Source organism: Schistocerca serialis, chromosome 1 (assembly GCF_023864345.2).
Source record: "Schistocerca serialis cubense isolate TAMUIC-IGC-003099 chromosome 1, iqSchSeri2.2, whole genome shotgun sequence".
Lineage (NCBI taxonomy): Eukaryota > Metazoa > Arthropoda > Insecta > Orthoptera > Acrididae > Schistocerca > Schistocerca serialis.
In genome coordinates, this window is record NC_064638.1 from 580077173 (window position 1) to 580095098 (window position 17926).

Sequence of the window (17926 nt, forward strand, 5' to 3'; positions counted from 1 at the left end):
ATAGTTATGTACACAAGGTTGACCCAAAAAGTAATGCAACTTTTTCATTGGCAAATACCTAAAACATAATTGAAAATTATGTAGTCTTTGGCAAAATTTTCAGCCCACTGAGGGCTCCAGAGTTTCTTGAATTCCATACCTGTGAGATACATGTTTTGTCACAGTAACACAACATTTGTGTTACATTTTACTGAAATTTAAGTTATTGGTAATATCATTTGTGATTTTTCAGATTTCATAAGAAGTGACTATATTGATGAAAAATGCCTGTTGTTACAGTTGTGGTACAACTTTACAGCTGCTGCGCTGTTTGTGATGGATACTACTTGCAGACTTCGTAATACAAAACTATTCTGGCAGTGTACCTGGGGCAAAGTCTTCAGGTCACTGATGAAATCTTCCCATTGTAAATAACTTATCACTTTTCAGGATTGTTGTGGGCTAAAGGGAGAAAAACTGTGTTGCATTACTTCCTGGAAATTTTGCACATTTTGAAGGATGTACAAAATATGCTAATGATGTCAGTAAACACTACTTAAGAAGTAACATTAAACACTTTATACTTCAACCCTCAGTATTTACAGGTTCTCGTGCATGATGAATTTTCAGATGCTTATTGTGATTAGATTTAGTTGGAGATGCTTTGCCACAAATGTGGCACGTGTAGGGCCGTATACCTGTGTGCACAGTCATGTGTTCCTTCAGGTAATAGCCTCTATGAAATAGTTTTCCACACACACCACACACATAATTTTTTCCTAATTCATGTTCACGTACATGGCGTACACAATTGTATTTATACACAAAGCAACGGCCGCAGTAATTGCAAGTATATGGCCTTGTACCACGATGAGATCGTACATGAGCTGAGTAGCACGATTCCCTGTGAAATGCTGCTCTACAGATTTCACATTTATATGGCTTCGCAGAACGTGCTGTATGGGTCCAGCGATGAAGCCGCAAATTCCATTTTGTCGTGAAACTCTTTGAACAAAGGGGACACTGGTGTGGTCGCTCTCCAGAATGTAAACGCATATGAGCCGAAAGTGAATTTTTAAGACAGACAGCAGAACAGACAGGGCACTCAACATTTTCTCCTTCACGTTCCTTCTGAGGTACATAACGACTATCATGAGCTTTGCGTATGTGTCTTGTTAGACTGACTGCATGTACAAACCTCACACTGCAGAATCCACAGGATTTTGGTTTTGCATCATGTGTCTCTTTGTGCCACTCCAGTTTCTTTTTTGTATGGAATACTTCACCACACTGGCAAATAAAATCTTTCACTTTTTTCTTCAAATTCAGATGATGTCTGCAAAAAAACATATATATATATATATAAGTGAAGACCTGTCAATGATAAAGCTGTGATGATTTATAAAACTTAGAATATTATCTACACTAACGCATGCCATAATATTAAGGTAAAGAATAGACACAATAGTCTATACATAACTGAGGATGACACTGAGTTCAACATAAGCCTAAAACATTTCAAAACACGTAACTAATAGAATGTAATAAATTATGAACTACCTAACATTATAATATCACAATTACAAAAATGACTCTGGAAGACTGTGTCATAAGTTACATGCTTAGTAACAGAGCAGCAATTAATGTGAATAACTTCCAATAAATTTCGATTTTGTGCTACACAGGTTCCTATGTCTCCAATATCTACTGATATTTGGAAATGTGTATGACACTTTCAGTTTCTGTACCAAGTTTTGTGCATCTCCTGCATAACTGAGTTCTGTGATGTCACAATGTTGTCAATATTTGATGTCTCCTTTATTTAAATCTATATTTCTATCTTTTAACTTCAAAAACAAAGGCATCAGTATTTGAAACTTGAGAATTAATTATGTCTTCATGTGTGGGATTGAAGAAGCAAGAGATTTTTTACTTTTGTGGCAAGTACCAACTTATACTCATTTATTGATATTTTATATGATTGTGTGTTAACACTTGGTTTTGTGATAAAATACTGGATTAAATGATTAGCATAATATTAAGGACTACGATAAATTTCTTGTTCTTAAGAGAATATTTTACTGTACACTTCATTTCATCATCATCATCATCATCATCAGAAATGAAATGATCGTATGGCATTTTTGGCCGGGAGGCCCCATACAGGGAAGTTCGGCCGCCGTATTGCAAGTCCTTTTTAGTTGACACCACTTCGGCGACTTGCGAGTCAATTTTGATGAAATGATGATGAAGCACACTGTAACTGACCAAATGAGATCTAAAGCAACCTTACAAAAAAACTTGGAAAGCTGAAAATTTCTTGAAGTGGTTTAACAACCACAGAAAATGCAACTAACAGTGATTAGATAGGGAACTCTCAAAGTATAGTTTTACAGAGATATTTGAATTCTGCCCCTTAATACTGAAACTCATCTATGGAGATACATGAAACTACAGCACTCAACAAATCACTCTTGTAACTGTTTATCTACTTTGTGTTTCATGCATGAGTGTCCTTGGGCTGACCATGAAATAACTCGAGTGTAGAGGTGGTCATGTGATGATGACAGTAATTGTTGGAATTGGTAGCAACAGTGTCTGCCAATGATAAATAGAAGTGGATATGACAACTACTGATTTATTTTAAATTATAGCCTACCACAACTGCTGACAGTTATTGGTAACAAAATATGCACATGACAAACCCATACTTCAACATCAAGAAAGTTTTCCTTATTTTCCATTCAAAATTTGACCGAAGAAAATAGACAAAAGAAGTTATCTTTAACTTTTCATCTTCAGCTTCAGTTTTTACATGTAATGTAAAGTAAGTGAACTTAAAATGGGCACTATAGCTTGTCACTGCAAACAAGGCGTCCATGGAGGTGAGACAGTATGGGAGAGAGTAATATGGATAGAAGAGATAATAATGATGTAATTTGCTATATTTGATGTGTATGGGGTTCTCAAGAAACTGTTAGTGTCATAAAGGTCAACATCCAGGAAGGTCACTTGCTGAGCAGAGGAGGATGAGGGTACATGACAGAGAGAAGTTATTAAGGTTATGGAGGAAGAAAGAAAGGATGTACTCAGCCTGTGTCCAAATCATAGATATACCAATGAATGTGAATGATGTTATGGACATAGGATTCTGAATGGCTGGAAAAGATTCCACAAGACGACACATGAACGCCTGCCTCCACGGCCAAGGTCACTAACATGTCTGTACGGTGGTGCTCGACCCGATGCTAAGTTGGTTCGAATTCTCATGGGGGAAAACATTTTCACTGCCAGTATTTGGTCGGCAGGACGAGGACAGGAGGTGGCGTAAAGTTCCTGATCACCGGACTTTGTGCCAATGTCCTGGTTTAAATACTAAACCTCTCTGCAGCATCTCATGAAGTGGGGGCATGTGACCCAGTTAATGGTGATCCGTACACTGGATGGGAACATTAAGCTCAGTGGCCCCCTTAGTGCTTTTCGAAAGCAGTAGATGCCAGCCCTGGGTTTCACCCAATCCCTTCTCTAACCATCTCCAACATGAATATGACAGTACTCGATGCACACACCTGCTAGTCACCTACACTTAACAGATATTCTTATGCACATAATTCTCTTGCTTCATGAAGGAAACGTGCCTGCAGGCATGAAGGGTAGGGAAGACATTTCCAATTTGGAGCTGAGCCTGTGCTTCAGTGTCTCCCAGCCATTCATGTCATATGACTTCACTCATGAATGGTAGGCAAAGACTGTACTCATTTCAAAGTCCCTAGCAGCATATGTAGGTGGTACCTTTTCAACATAGAAGTACCGTATTTACTCGAATCTAAGCCGCACTTTTTTTCCAGTTTTTGTAATCCAAAAAACCGCCTGCGGCTTAGAATCGAGTGCAAAGCAAGCGGAAGTTCTAAAAAATGTTGGTAGGTGCCTCCACAACGAACTTCTGCCGTCAAATATATGTAGCGCTACACAGGCATGCTTTGCAGGCACAAAGATAAATATTGGCGCCAAAACCTCTGCGTCAGTAAATAAATTTCAAAAAACAGGTGGAAGACGAGCTTTTTTTCTCACCCCGTGTTTCGATCACTGCATTTTCATACATTATCCAATGAAGTAAATACAAATTCCGTATTGTTCATCTTCGAATGTTGCAGCATTTCAATGTACTACGAAAATCCAATGGCAAGACTGTTTGGGATGTTTTGTCAATATGGCCAACTCTACTTTCTGAATTTTTTCCTACTTGCGAGAAGAGATGGTTGCTAATAGGAACTTTTATGAATTGTGAATCACATGCAGTATTCTCTTCATCGTAATAATAATAATACGAATATAAACATTTTACCATGTATTGTTTCGTGTTTGCTGCTATCTCATTTAAATCCTGTCTGCCTCATAAACTACGAACTAGAGTGAGACAACAGCAAACGCCGAAGAATATACATATCATGTCATGTTTATATTCGTATTATTCTTATGCCTAATAGTGATATAGTCAGAAATGAAGCACGGCAATTGACTAGATTTTTAAATCTAAGATGACTCTAATTTCTGTGCAGAATGTAATGTACTACAGAGGCGCCTGCGCTAAACTCCCGTTCCAACCATCATCTATCACACGCAGTCTATTATTTGGTTCTTGTTGATCATTATCAAAGAAAGCAGCAGTGTAAGTAACAACAAACAGCACTCTCTTGCCATTGTTTCGCTAATGAGATGATTCCTCTCTCTTTTTTTAAAAAATTGTAAGCAGCGGCAGCGCGCACTAAAGCAAGCCATGCCGCGATCGGCGACAGGTCGTAAACATTCATCATAAGAATGCGACAAACAATGGATGACACAGTACAATAAGGCGTTTTCAGCTTAGTGACGTAAACACCTATAACAAAGAGAACGGCACTTATCAGATCAAAGAAAACCAAGCAATGAATTCAAACGAGACGAAACACGTGAAGAAGGAAGGGTACCCGTATAAAAAAATTTCCCTGAACCAAGCCGCACCTGAATTTCGAGTCTCAAATTTCAGGTGCGGCTTAGATTAGGGAAAATTTTTTTTCCTTGATTTTGAGTCTCATTTTTCAGGTGCGGCTTAGATTCGAGTAAATATGGTAATTCTGGGTAAGAATGAAGAGGGGTGTGGAAGCTTAAATTAAAATGAATTTTGTTTGATCCTATAGGATTACATGTAATGTAGGGCACTTTATTCATTACCACGTATGTCCAAAGGAGCTATCACTGATTATAAAGAACAATATCCATAAAATTAAATTAACAGTGTAAAATTCCTTTTGCATCACATAGGATTTGAGTTTATTGAAAACTTAGTGTCATTTTGAAAGTAGGTGCAAAGGTTAATATACCTAGATTTTTGAGGCAGTTTTTACATATTTCAAAAGTCCTCCTACAGCTGCTTTATTATGATTACAATTGAGTTTAGTTTCTTTCATACAGAATTAATACACTGTTTCCATTTCAGACCATTAGCTACAGTAGTACCTAAGAATCTAGTGGGCTCTACTTCTTCCAGCTTTGCATCATCCACCTTTAAATTCATATGCTAAGATTTCTCTTTGTTTCTGAACAGTGAATACATAGTCTTTAACAGGTTTATGACCAATTTATTTTCCACTAGACTATAATGATGTTCTCTCTAGCTGTTCCACATTTTGGTACTGTTCAGTATTGTCATGTCGCCTGCATTTAATCTTTTCTTTTCCTCCTCAATACCTACATCACTTACAAACAGATTAAAAAGCAGCAACTCCATTACCAAACGCTACAGCACTTCATATTTGACAGATTTTGTCTGTGATTGGCATGAGTTCTTATTTATACATAATGTTCCTTACTGCATAGGTACAACTGTAGGCTGTACACATAAATTTTTCGGTGCAAAGGTGATAAATGCATTGGAGAGATATAAAAATATTGCAGATACATCCCTTTTCCATCTTATGACTGTGTAGTATATTCTGGTAGAATGTAAATAATTTAGGAGTAAAGGAGACCACTCACTGAACAGCTGTAAGATGGGCAACTGCTGATATTGTACATTTACCCTTTCTGAAACCATGCTCTCATGGAATAAGGATGTTGTGTTTATCAAGATAAACAACTAATCTATTATACATTAGCATAACCAGGACTTTTTAGGAACCTGATATCAGTGAAACTGTTCCATAGTCACTGGTGTCATCCTTATCTAATTTCTTATAGACTGGCACAGCCCTCTATGTCTTCAATTTATCTGGAAAAATCCCATCTCTGAAAGAGCTGTTTGCTCTGTCCAGAAATGTGCAATTGTTTCTCCATTTGTTAGCTTTACTAAGTAATTGGATGTTTCATCATTACAATCTGATTCTTTGCTTTTAATTCCTGCCAGTTTTTCTCACTTTACCTTTTGTGACTAGGTTCAAGACCATGGTTCTCTCTCTCTCTCTCTCTCTCTCTCTCTCTCTCTCAACCTCTCCTTTTTTGACTGTCTCTTCCCTCTTTTCATCCTCTACCACATTTGTATAAATATGAGAATATGTTTTTATTTCTTTACCATTCACTGAAACATCAAGCTCTGATGATCCAACACCAGGCTTTAAGTATGACATACCGATCGATTGCTATCAAATAACTAAAAAGTTGAGAACCACATGAAACTACATTTCCAAAAACTTTTTTATGCCCGAAGCAACTTACAAATTTCCTCTCACTCTGCAAAGTGGTCAATATTGCAAGTTCAACCTAAGCTGGATGGAGAAATATTTTTGTTAGTATACTCTCCCAAATAGGACAGTGCCTTCTATAAGTATTGTGTGTTTTTTACTACGACAAATCTCTGTAGAGGTAGTGATCAAAATGTTGGAGCTCTGATAACCTCCAACTCTTCAAAGCGAAAGCATGCTCTTGAATATTTCAACATTTGTGGCAGCAACAATTATCACAAGGCTGCTGTAATCCTTGGTGACAACTTTGTTCACATGATGAACAAGACAACGGATATAAAACATTCGCTGGACCAAGACTTGGTGGAGCAGGTAGAAAACGCATAGTCCGTATTATTGAGGCAGTGATTCTTTGCGGACATCACGAGATTGCATTAAGGGGATAAGGGGACTTCATGGCTATTGAAGTTAAAAAACAAGATGACAAAAACATGGGTAACTTTCATGAAATTCTAAAATATCGCTTGAGGTAACAAAAACCAATGAGCAAGTTTGGATAAAAACGGTAAATGCAACAAGCATATTACTGCCCTAATCCAAAAGTAGATCATCACTTTCATCAATAATCAGCCCCTGGGAAAAGAGTGTTCAGCGCATTAATGAAGCCAAACGCATGATGGTTCTTGCAGATGAAACTGCTGACACTACTGGAATAGAGCAACTCTCTGTCTATGCCCATTATATTTTCCTGGATCTCAAGACCCGTGAAGATTTTTTGCAATTTGTTACAATGTTTGATGTGATTGGCAAAGGATTAGCTGGATCTGGTCAAATTTGGTCTTGATGTGTCATTTTTCTGAGGACAGGGCTATGACGGTTCTGCACCCCTGTAGAGAAAAGCTCATAGGTCTCATGCATTCATACAACACATAGATGTATATTCTCATTGTGCAACTCATATTTCAATTTGGTAGTCACTGACTCGTGCAACATTCCATTTACCAGGAATTCACTAGGAACACTGGAAATGGTACGTAATTTCTTTGGGTCACGAAAGTGCTGGCAAATATTAAATGATGCCCTTGAATCATTAACCACTGTTTGAGTCACACTCAATAGATGGATTGAGCATATTTGCAGCACACATGACTTCAAAGAAATATATGGTTGTGTCTTTAGACCCCAGGGAAGATCGAAGAATTTGACGACAAGATAATATCCCACAATGCCGCGATTTTGTTAGCAGCCATCACCAAGAGAGATTTTGTCGTCGGCTTGGTTTTACTTTTGGAACTGTTTTCACTGTATAAGCCCATCTGTCATCAACTTCAGCACCAAATTATAGATTCTGCAGAGTTTATCAACATTTCGAGGATCTCAGAAGGGAACTTCTGGCAATGAGAGAAAATGCTGATGAAAAATTCAGCCAGCTTTTCTTAGAAGCCAACGAATTAGATTTGGCCAATGGAGTTGAAATCAAGCAACCAAGCATTTCTTCCAAACAAGCACATCACACAAATAAGGAGGATCACTACAACATGCCTGTGTTCACACACTTTCTAGATGCCTCCATTAGTTCACTGCACAATCAGTTCTTGAACTTCTTAACAGCTTTAATTGTTTTCTACCACAAAAACTGAAGACATAGGTATTACCGATAGAGTTATGAAACTCCATTCATTTTATGCCCCAGATCCATTAGTCACCAATTTAACAATGACAGTGTCTTAGCTGAAACTCATCAATATGCGAGTCAACTGAAGCAGTTGCCTCAAAATGCTATAGAAGTTTTGTCTCTCTGTGACCCTCAGAGCTGTCCTAATGTGTAATAGTTTCTGCAGCCCTTGGCAACTCTACCAGTGACGAAGTCCATGAATGAGTGCAGTTCCTCCATCCTAAAGAGAATCAGGACATACCTAAAGAATACAACTAGTGAAGAATGTCTCAATGGAATGACACTTTCACTCTGGAGCAGAGTGTGCACTGAATGAAACTTCCTGGCAGATTAAAACTGTGTGCCAGATCAAGACTTGAACTCGAGACCTTTGTCTTTACGGACAAGTTCTCTATCAACTGAGCTACTCAAGCGTGGCTCAAAACTGTCCTCACAGCTTTAGTTCCACCAGTATCTTGTCTCCTACCTTCCAAATTTCACAGAAGATCTCCTGCAAAATGTCTGAATGGGCTCATCATGATGACAGTTCATTGAGAATGAAGGACTGAAGTCCAAACTGTGATAAGAGAGTGCTGTCTTTCTTTTGTACTTCAAATTACTAGTAAATGGTTTAATCATTTGTTCTGATTATAAGTATTAAAATATCAGACAAAAGCTGGTTTATACACTTCACTGTAAATTAACACAGGCCTAGACTATAAGAATAGGCAATTAACAGGATTGGTGCAGAAATTCTCTTAGCGACTGTATTATGTTCTATTAAAATTACTTAAACTTCATAATCTTATAAACTTGGTTTCATGATGTAATGCATGACCTCTTATAAATTGTTTTCATAATGTCATTGGTGTTATAATTAAACAAATTTAAAACAATGACACAATTTATTTTTATAATTTTGGGCATGAAATTAGTATGGATCAAAATTAATATTCAATTTGAGCTATTGTAAAATGAAAGCCATAGCCTCCACATCCCACAAAAAATTGTAAATATGCAACTGTTCCTATTTGTCATTTATTTGAACTCAAACTTCTCAATGCAATGAGACCGGCACTTTATAACAGAAAAGATGGTTGGTTTTGAACTAATATTTAACCTTTGAAAAAATCGAGTTCACTTTAAGAAAAGGGATATTACCTACTCATGGCAATCATTTGTGAAGCACACATGCCAGATTACGCTTCAGTAACGGGAGATCTGCATAAAGAGTTTTGAAGGAAGTTCCACGATTTCACGAGGATCTAGGTTGATGTTGACTACTTTATAGGACAAATCTCTTTTGGCCATTGATGTACTCAGCTACATCCAGCTTGAGCTGGTAAACTGACAGTATTGTACTTGAACCAAAGATCTATTTTGTTTAACTCTAGGACTACAAGGCTTTTATAAAATACTAGTTGACAAACCCAGCATTACCCAGACATTCATTTTGTCAATTTTCTATTAGAAACAAAAACAGAAAATGAGCTGTGTTTGCAGTGTAAGATAAAAAAAATTGAGAAAACACCTTTGAAAGTATGCAGTTCACTCAATGTGAGATGATCCCAGACAATTTCTGTAGACTGGGCACAGCTACTTCACGTGTCAGCAACCCATTTTTGTAAACATCTGTAAGGCAACATCTCTTATTAGCTCTATAGCTATTTATTTACTTATTTATTTTTTTGCCCACAGCCATTTGCACTTTGCAACTGAAAGCTGTCAAAAAGTGCTGCCAGGTGCCAGATTTCATTGAGTTGATTGGACTGTATGAGTGTCATAGTAGTACAGAATAAAGTATTAACATTTTATGCATGATGCAGCAGCTTTTCACACAGTTCATTGCTTACAACATCATATCTCCTGAACTGTGATATGTATAAAAACCACACAAGAAATGTACCAAACAGTGCCAACATCCCTATGCACCTTTACTCCTAAATTATTTACAAAATGCTTCAAATGGCTCTAAGCACTATGGGACTTCACATCTGAGGTCATCAGTCCCCTAGACTTAGAACTATGTAAACCTAACTAACCTAAGGACATTACATACATCCATGCCCGAGGCAGGATTCAAAACTGCGACCGTAGCAGCAGCGCAGTTCCAGAATGAAGTGCCTAGAACTGCTCAGCCACAGCAGCCGGGAATATTATTTACATTCTACCAGAACTTTCCTTACTATACTTATATCTCTGTGTTAAATGCCAGTATTTAATGTACTTAGACAAAAAGAGTAAAAAATAAAACTATTTTCAGTAATTACAACAGGGTCTAAAAGGACTTATCTGTGGCACAGCTCCTGATATTAAGTGGACCCATTGCATTATATACAGAAAAACACTTGTTCCACAATATTTGCGTGTTGATTCAAATCAAGTACTTCAAACTGCCATAAATGTGATGACCTTCATTAAAACTTGTCCTCAGAAAGCTAGATTTTTGAGACAGATGTGTCATAATAAGGAAGCTGAACATACATCTCTCTTACTTTATAGCAGCATTCTTTAGCTTTCCAGAGCAAATGCATTACTGCACACTTTTGGACTCAGGTGAAAAGTCTGTTCTTACATGGAAGAAGAAAGGCTGCATACTTATGTGATATATTTGAGAAGTCCAGCTCACTGAGTATGTCTCTGCAAAGGCATAAAACTCATTCACCTTTCTGACAGTTTCGATCTTCAGAAAGAATATTCTTTTTTGGAAGAGAAAAATAAATAATGGAGAAGAAATGGACTACATCCCATGTTTGGAGGGTTTCGTAAATGACAGTGATATAGTACTTCCTGTACATATTTTTTCTACAATTGAAGGACATTTATCTGAACTTCAAGTTCATTTTGAAAAATACTTTCCTGAAAACTGTGATGGGTTTCAGTGGATTCAAAAGCCCTTCAGTAATGATTTTCCTTCTGAGTTCAGTACTGCAAAGAGGAAGAGTTGGTAGAATTGTCATCGGACTCTTCACTGAATGTGAAGTTTTCATAAATGACATTCAGTAAGAAAAGAGTTTCCAAGCTTGAGCAAGAAAGCACTGAAGGTAATGCTTCCTGTTTTCAATCTCCTATCTTTGTGAGAGTGGGTTTTTGGCATTTGCTCTCATTAGCACTACGTAAAGACCAAGACTTTGTGTGGGGAAGGAAGTCAGGATTGTTGTAACTCATTTGGTTCCAATATATAACAAGTCATGTAAGAAGATGCAAGCTGAAGTGTCACACTGAAGTGAATTTACTTTATTTGTAACGTCTTTTTCATTAATTATTTCCATTTTTACAAGGTATCCTACAGGGGAGCCATGGAAACAACAGTTGGCCACAGGAGCTGTGAGCTCAAAAAGCTTGAAAGCCATGGGCCTGTATTTCCAAATTCAAGGGGCAGGCAGGTTACATTCTGCAAGTAGTATCTCTGAGTGACTGTACTGTGACTTCATGTGACCAAATAAAGTTATATTTCTTACGTGTTAAGTGTCATATTTAGAAAGATTTTATTCTTTATAGTAACATTACTGTGCTGTCTATTTAGGTACAGTACTCATACGTTTCATTTTCTGACTGGCAATTTTTTTTACATTGTTTGAATATTTTATCATACATACTAATTTCCACACCTAAATATTTATCATATAATCATGTTTTATTTGTCTCGTGACTTACTGACAGTACATACATTATGGTATATAACCTAAGTGTTGACTGTAGTGTATAAGAATTTACTGTTATAATTTTCCCAAGTTTCCATACTGTTTATATACAAATGTGAGCATAAACCATTGGAGTTGTTGAAAAAAGTTAGTTGTGTTGTGCACTGAAGTAGTTGTGATCAATGGACTCATTGGGGGAAATGTAGTGGTGTGGGGAAATAATTATGTAACAGAGAATCTTCCACAGTAGTACAGAGTCTGTGTGTGTGACAGGATAATAACTGAACAAGAGGGACAAATGACGACACTAAGGCAGAGTTTGATAATGCCAGGAAAGAACTGGAATGGTTAAGGAAGGAGGGAAAGGTAACAAGAAATGGCAATTGGTAGCTGGAAACTGGGGTCACAGGAGGAGAACAGTCTCAGAAGACTGTTTTGCCACTGCAACAAAAAAAACTTTTCCCTACTACCTCAGACAATGAAGAGTGTCCACTAGATGTGAATGTAGGCAAGGCATAGTACACTTGCAATATGAAACCAGCAGTTTCAGACAGAATTTAAAAGTGGAAGTAACTTCTGCTGTTAGATAATAGTAATGGAAGTGGTATGAACCATTTGTTGTGGGAAGAACTAGAAATCAATAAACATATTACACCTTCTTCAAGCCATGTGTGCCATAGCCCAATGGTAAAGAATATAGGTTATTTGTGCGAAGATTTTAGAAACAAGAATCACATTGTGATAATGGGTGAACCAGGAAACAGTAAAGGTTTCAAGGCTGCAGTGCTGAGAACGACCTGGGAAACTGAGTTTCGGTAAAAACCATACAAGGCTTGAATTTGTTCCCGCTTTGAGGTGTTATGATCAGCCCCAGTTTAATAGGTCTGTCAGTACACTCAACAGGAGTCAGGTCAACTGCTTCTTCAGTCTGATTTCTGTTGTTATTAGCAGGTAGGATTTTATGAGGAATGGCCTACAACTTAGTAGGAATGGGGAAACGAAATTGCCTGTGTTGATAGCACCATCTTTAAAACTGGACACTGCCTATAGTCACTGGAGTGAGTGTGGGGTAAACACAAATTTCAGACTAGCAGTATTAAAAAGAGTAAATATAATGGAAAATTTTGAACCTTAAAGATGTGAAGATAAAATGAAAGTTAACGCAAATTTATTGAATTATTATATTAGAGGATTAAAATATTAAATCAATTAACTTCTTCTGTTTGTCTCCATAGCCAAGGTCACTAACATGTGCTTGTGTCATGACATTCGACATGTATTGCATTAACGTAGAAACAATGGAGAGGCTTCGTCCCGCCGTAGGCCTCTGTGCTTCACAACCCCACGACAGGCTACAGGAGTCCACCCACCCTACCGCCGCCCCACACCGAACCCAGGGTTATTGTGCGGTTCGGCCCCCAGTGGACTGAACGTTTCACTGACATTGATGAATGAAATTTTTATGGCTAGTGGTCTGAGAGATTGCACCTGGGGCAGAGTGAGACTGAAAGAGGGCCTGGGAAGCTAAGGGATGCATCCACTGGATGGCTCGACAGTTTCAAAACTAGACACAAAATCGTATGGGTAGGCTAAGGATGTGTGAGAAAGAGTGGCAACAGGATGGAGGACAATACTCTACAACATAACGTGTTCAACGCTGATGAAACTGATCAGTTTCATCTCGCACTGCCTTAGGAATCTGTAGCAATTCGAGGTGGAAAGTGCGCCGGCAGAAAAAGGTGCATGGAAAGACTCACTGTACTGCTGTATGTGAACGTGTTAGGTGAAATGAAGAAGCCACTGGTGACTGGAAAGGCGGGAAAACCGCGCTCTTTCAAAAAACACAAACATCAATAAAGTTCCAGTCACATGGCGAAGCGATAAAAAGTCATGGACAATGAGTGGTCTTACGTAAGAATGGCCGGGCTCTTTCAATTCTAAAATGAAAAGAGGAAATCGCCAAGTTCTCCTTCTCCTGGACAATGCAACCTGCCACCCGAAAGTTAAGTTATCAAACATGAAATTGGCTTGGTTCCTGCGAGGTTAACCTGTCCCACACAACCCATGGATCATAGAATTATTTAAACGTTCAAGTCCCATTCTAGGCGATTATTATGGATGCAGTTTCTTATTCTTAGTATTGAAGAAGCCGAAAGTGGATTTGCTCTTGGACGGTCGGTTTCTGTCCCGGGTGCAGGAAATTGGATTGGCTTGGCAGTAAGGAAAAAAAGGCCCAAAACTGTTACCAATGGCTTCAACAAAGCGGGGTCTAAGGGTCAAGAACGAGACGCTTTTGTGGCCATCCAATATCAAGAAAATGCAGCAGCAACTGCTGAATTAATTAAAATGCGACACATTTCTTGTAGTGCAGATGACTACATTCGAAGTGATGAATTTCTCTCAACTCACTCCATTTTTTATTTCAGCAACAGATTTAATAGAAATCTGGAACACAGAAGATAGTCAGGAAGAAACAAAAGAAAAAACGAAACAAATTGATGCCCTAGAAAAATTAATTCCTCTGAAGAAGCTTTTGCATGCATAAACGAAGTTATGCGATTTGTAACACACAAAAATTCTCCCAAGCTGTTGGAAGTATTCTACAGCGCAAAAAATTGCGTAGGAAAAACAATTTTGAACAGGAAATTCAGACGAGTTTCCTGGCGAAAAAAGTGAAATGTAAAGCAAATAAACCTGAGAATAATATGTACACACATACAACAAAAAACGAATTTAATGTTAGCGTAAAGATGAAGAAATGCCGTATTATTTATCAATTAGTGTACCAGACTACTGCTACAGTAAATGAACATCTGCTGTGCAGGAGAGAAGGTATGTAAATGTGTGCATAATTACAGGTTTATACTTTTATGCACAATACCTGACAAATCTTATGTAGCCTAGTGAGTTTTGTGTAATCCAGAAACTTGCCCAATTTCGAAAATTATTGTAGTCCTGTGCGATTCTCTTCTGACCACGTTTTACTTAACTCGGTGACTGACAAATTGCAGTAGCGGGTGACAGTGTTGCCAATGTAGCCAGCCACACTAGGCTTGCCATGCCACTTTCTTCACAAAAAAAGGAAGATTTTTCATTGACATTTTTAACGACTCGTGCATTCATTTTTATTAAATGCCATTTTCGATCAAAAATCATTCACATTTACGTCTTAAACTCTACTGCTTCATATCAATGTGGTATTTTGAAATGGCTTTAGCTTTATCTAGGAATGTACACCCATTCTTTAGTAGGTTGGAAAAGTCTTTACAGGACATGTCTAAATTTATTACAATTTGAAGCTCTGATTTTATGAGTTCTGGCGAACAGCTATTCGTAACATCAGTCCACTTGTTCATCATCAAAAACACTCAATCCACAAACGCATTTCAACCCGACATGCTTAATATAACACATATGAGCCGAGAGACATTTGCCAGTTTTTGCTGAGGCACTGCTGTGTAGAATTTAACCCCTAACACACGCCATCTCCACCCTTAGTGATACAGTCAGTAAAGTTATCTTTCACGTCACAAAATTCTTCATACAGTGAAACAAGTTTACTTGATCTTGGTTCCAACTGTGCATACTTATTACTATGCTGAGAGGTCATAGTGGATATCGAAATATTTTAACAGTGCATCATATAAACAATCAAATTTACATCAAATCTAATAAAGGGGTGTTGATAAAATCTTTCTCCTTAATTTTTTGGTTTCAGTCCCATATAATTTATCGTTCTTTGTGTGATCTTCTTATAGATCATATACACACTTATGTGATTCACTGATACTTAGCTCCCTTTTTCAGGTATTTTGATGCTGATTGCATTTGGCCTCCTACATTTGGCACAAAATGCAAATATATGCACCAAAAAAGTTTTGCATCACCTCGGTTCCGAGTGTTCCGGAAACTGTACCGAAAATTGGAGTAGAGATCAACACAAACATCATTTCCGCCTTTTTATTGCATTATTGCATGTTGTACCACCATACGGCGAGACCTTCAGAGGTGGTGGTCCAGACTGCTGTACACATCGGCACCTCTAATACCCAGTAGCACGTCCTCTTTCATTGATGCATGCCTGTATTCATCATGGCATACTATCCACAAGTTCATCAAGGCACTGTTGGTCCAGATTGCCCCACTCCTCAACGGCAATTCGGCATAGATACCTCAGAATGGTTGATGGGTCACGTCGTCCATAAATAGTCCTTTTCAATCTGTCCCAAACATGTTCGATAGGGTACATCTCTGGAGAACATGCTGGCCACTAGTCGAGCGATGTCGTTATCCTGAAGGAAGCATTCACAAGACATGCATGATGGGGGGCGCGAATTGTCGTCCATGAACACGAATACTTCGACAATATGCCACCGAAATAGTTGCACTATTGGTCGGAGGATGGCATTCACGAGTCGTAAAGCTGTTACGTCGCCTTCCATGACCACCAGCGGCGTACGTCGGCCACACATAATGCCGCCCCAAACCAGCAGGGAACCCTCCACCTTTCTGCTCTCTTTGTACAGTGTGTCTAGAGCGTTCAGCCTGACCGGGTTGCCTCCAAACACGTCTCCGACGATTGTCTAGTTGAAGGCATATACGACACTCATCGCTGAAGAGAACGTGAGGCCAATCCTGACCGGTCCATTCGGGATGTTGTTGGGCCCATCTGCGCCGCGTTGTATGGTGTCGTGGTTGCAAAATGGACCTCGCCATGAATGTCGGGAGTGAAGTTGCGCAACATGCAGCCTATTGCGCACAGTTTGAGTCGTAACACGTAGTCCTGTGGCTGCACGAAAAGCATTATTCAACATGGTAGTGTTGCTGTTAGGGTTCCTCCGAGCCATAATCCGTAGGTAGCGGTCATCCACTGCGGTAGTAGCCATTGGGTGGCTTGAGCGAGGCATGTCATCGACAGTTCTGTCTCTGTACCTCCTCTATGGTTCACTCCGAGACGTCGGGACACTTCCCTTGTTGACAGCCCTTCCTGGCCCAAATTAACAATGCGGACGCGATTGAACCGCGGTATTGGCCGTCTAGGCATGTTTGAACTACAGACAGCACGTGTCGTGTACCTCCTTCCTGGTGGAATGACTGGAACTGATCGGCTGTCGGACCCCCTCCATCTCATAGGCGCTGCTTATGCATGGTTGTTTGGATCTTTGAGCGTGTTTAATAACATCTCTGAACAGTCAAAGGGGCTGTGTCTGTGATACAACATCCACAGTCAATGTCTATCTTCAGGATTTCTGGGAACCAGGATGATTCAAAACTTTTTCTGATGTGTGTACATTTGAGTAATAATCCCTTTCTCTGGGTCTTCAGCAAAAAATACTGATACAAATTGCTTTGGACAGGCATCAGCGCTCTTTATAACTGCCCAGTACTTAATCAGTCTGTTAAAGACAGGAGTTAAGGAGAGCCATCTTGTGGGCACATGCCTTAATATCTCAGACCACTCAAAACGCATAAATTTAAAAAAAAAATGATTTTACGTCCACACGCCTTTTAGCTCTTCCATAGCATGCTTCGTCACATTATGAACGAAGTTGTTTGGACAACTTACATTCGGCAGGTAGGGATTCTTGGTAAACAACCATTGATAACCACACTGTTTCCTGGCAAAATCCACCTTAGCATTGCCAGTACTATATGCTGTTAAATTATTAATATTTAGTGAATGGCTCTAGATTATCTGCAATTAACTGCGGCACTGCATTTGAAGATTCATCAGGCTGTTGAGTCAATGTCAACAGTTTGTTACTGCTACGGTCGCAGGTTCGAATCCTACCTCGGGCATGGATGTGTGTGATGTCCTTAGGTTAGTTAGGTTTAAGTAGTTCTAAGTTCTAGGGGACTGATGACCAGAGATGTTAAGTCCCATAGTGCTCAGAGCCATTTGAACCATTTTTTTGAACAGTTTGTTCTGTGCTCCTACTAACAGTTCAATCTATCTTATGCAATGTATCTGGCTGAATTCCAAAAAGCTGTTT

General features: G+C 38.7%; 1 protein-coding gene across 1 annotated transcript in view; it reads right to left on the reverse strand.

The window, feature by feature from the left end:
- Window positions 1–564: 564 nt before the first annotated feature.
- Window positions 565–17926, reverse strand: part of LOC126457910 (zinc finger protein 90-like) — a 172953-nt gene continuing 155591 nt past the window's right edge. Inside the window, exon 3 of the mRNA XM_050094595.1 lies at window positions 565–1315. Coding sequence (XP_049950552.1) covers window positions 565–1315 — 751 coding nt within the window. The remainder of the gene's footprint in view (window positions 1316–17926) is intronic.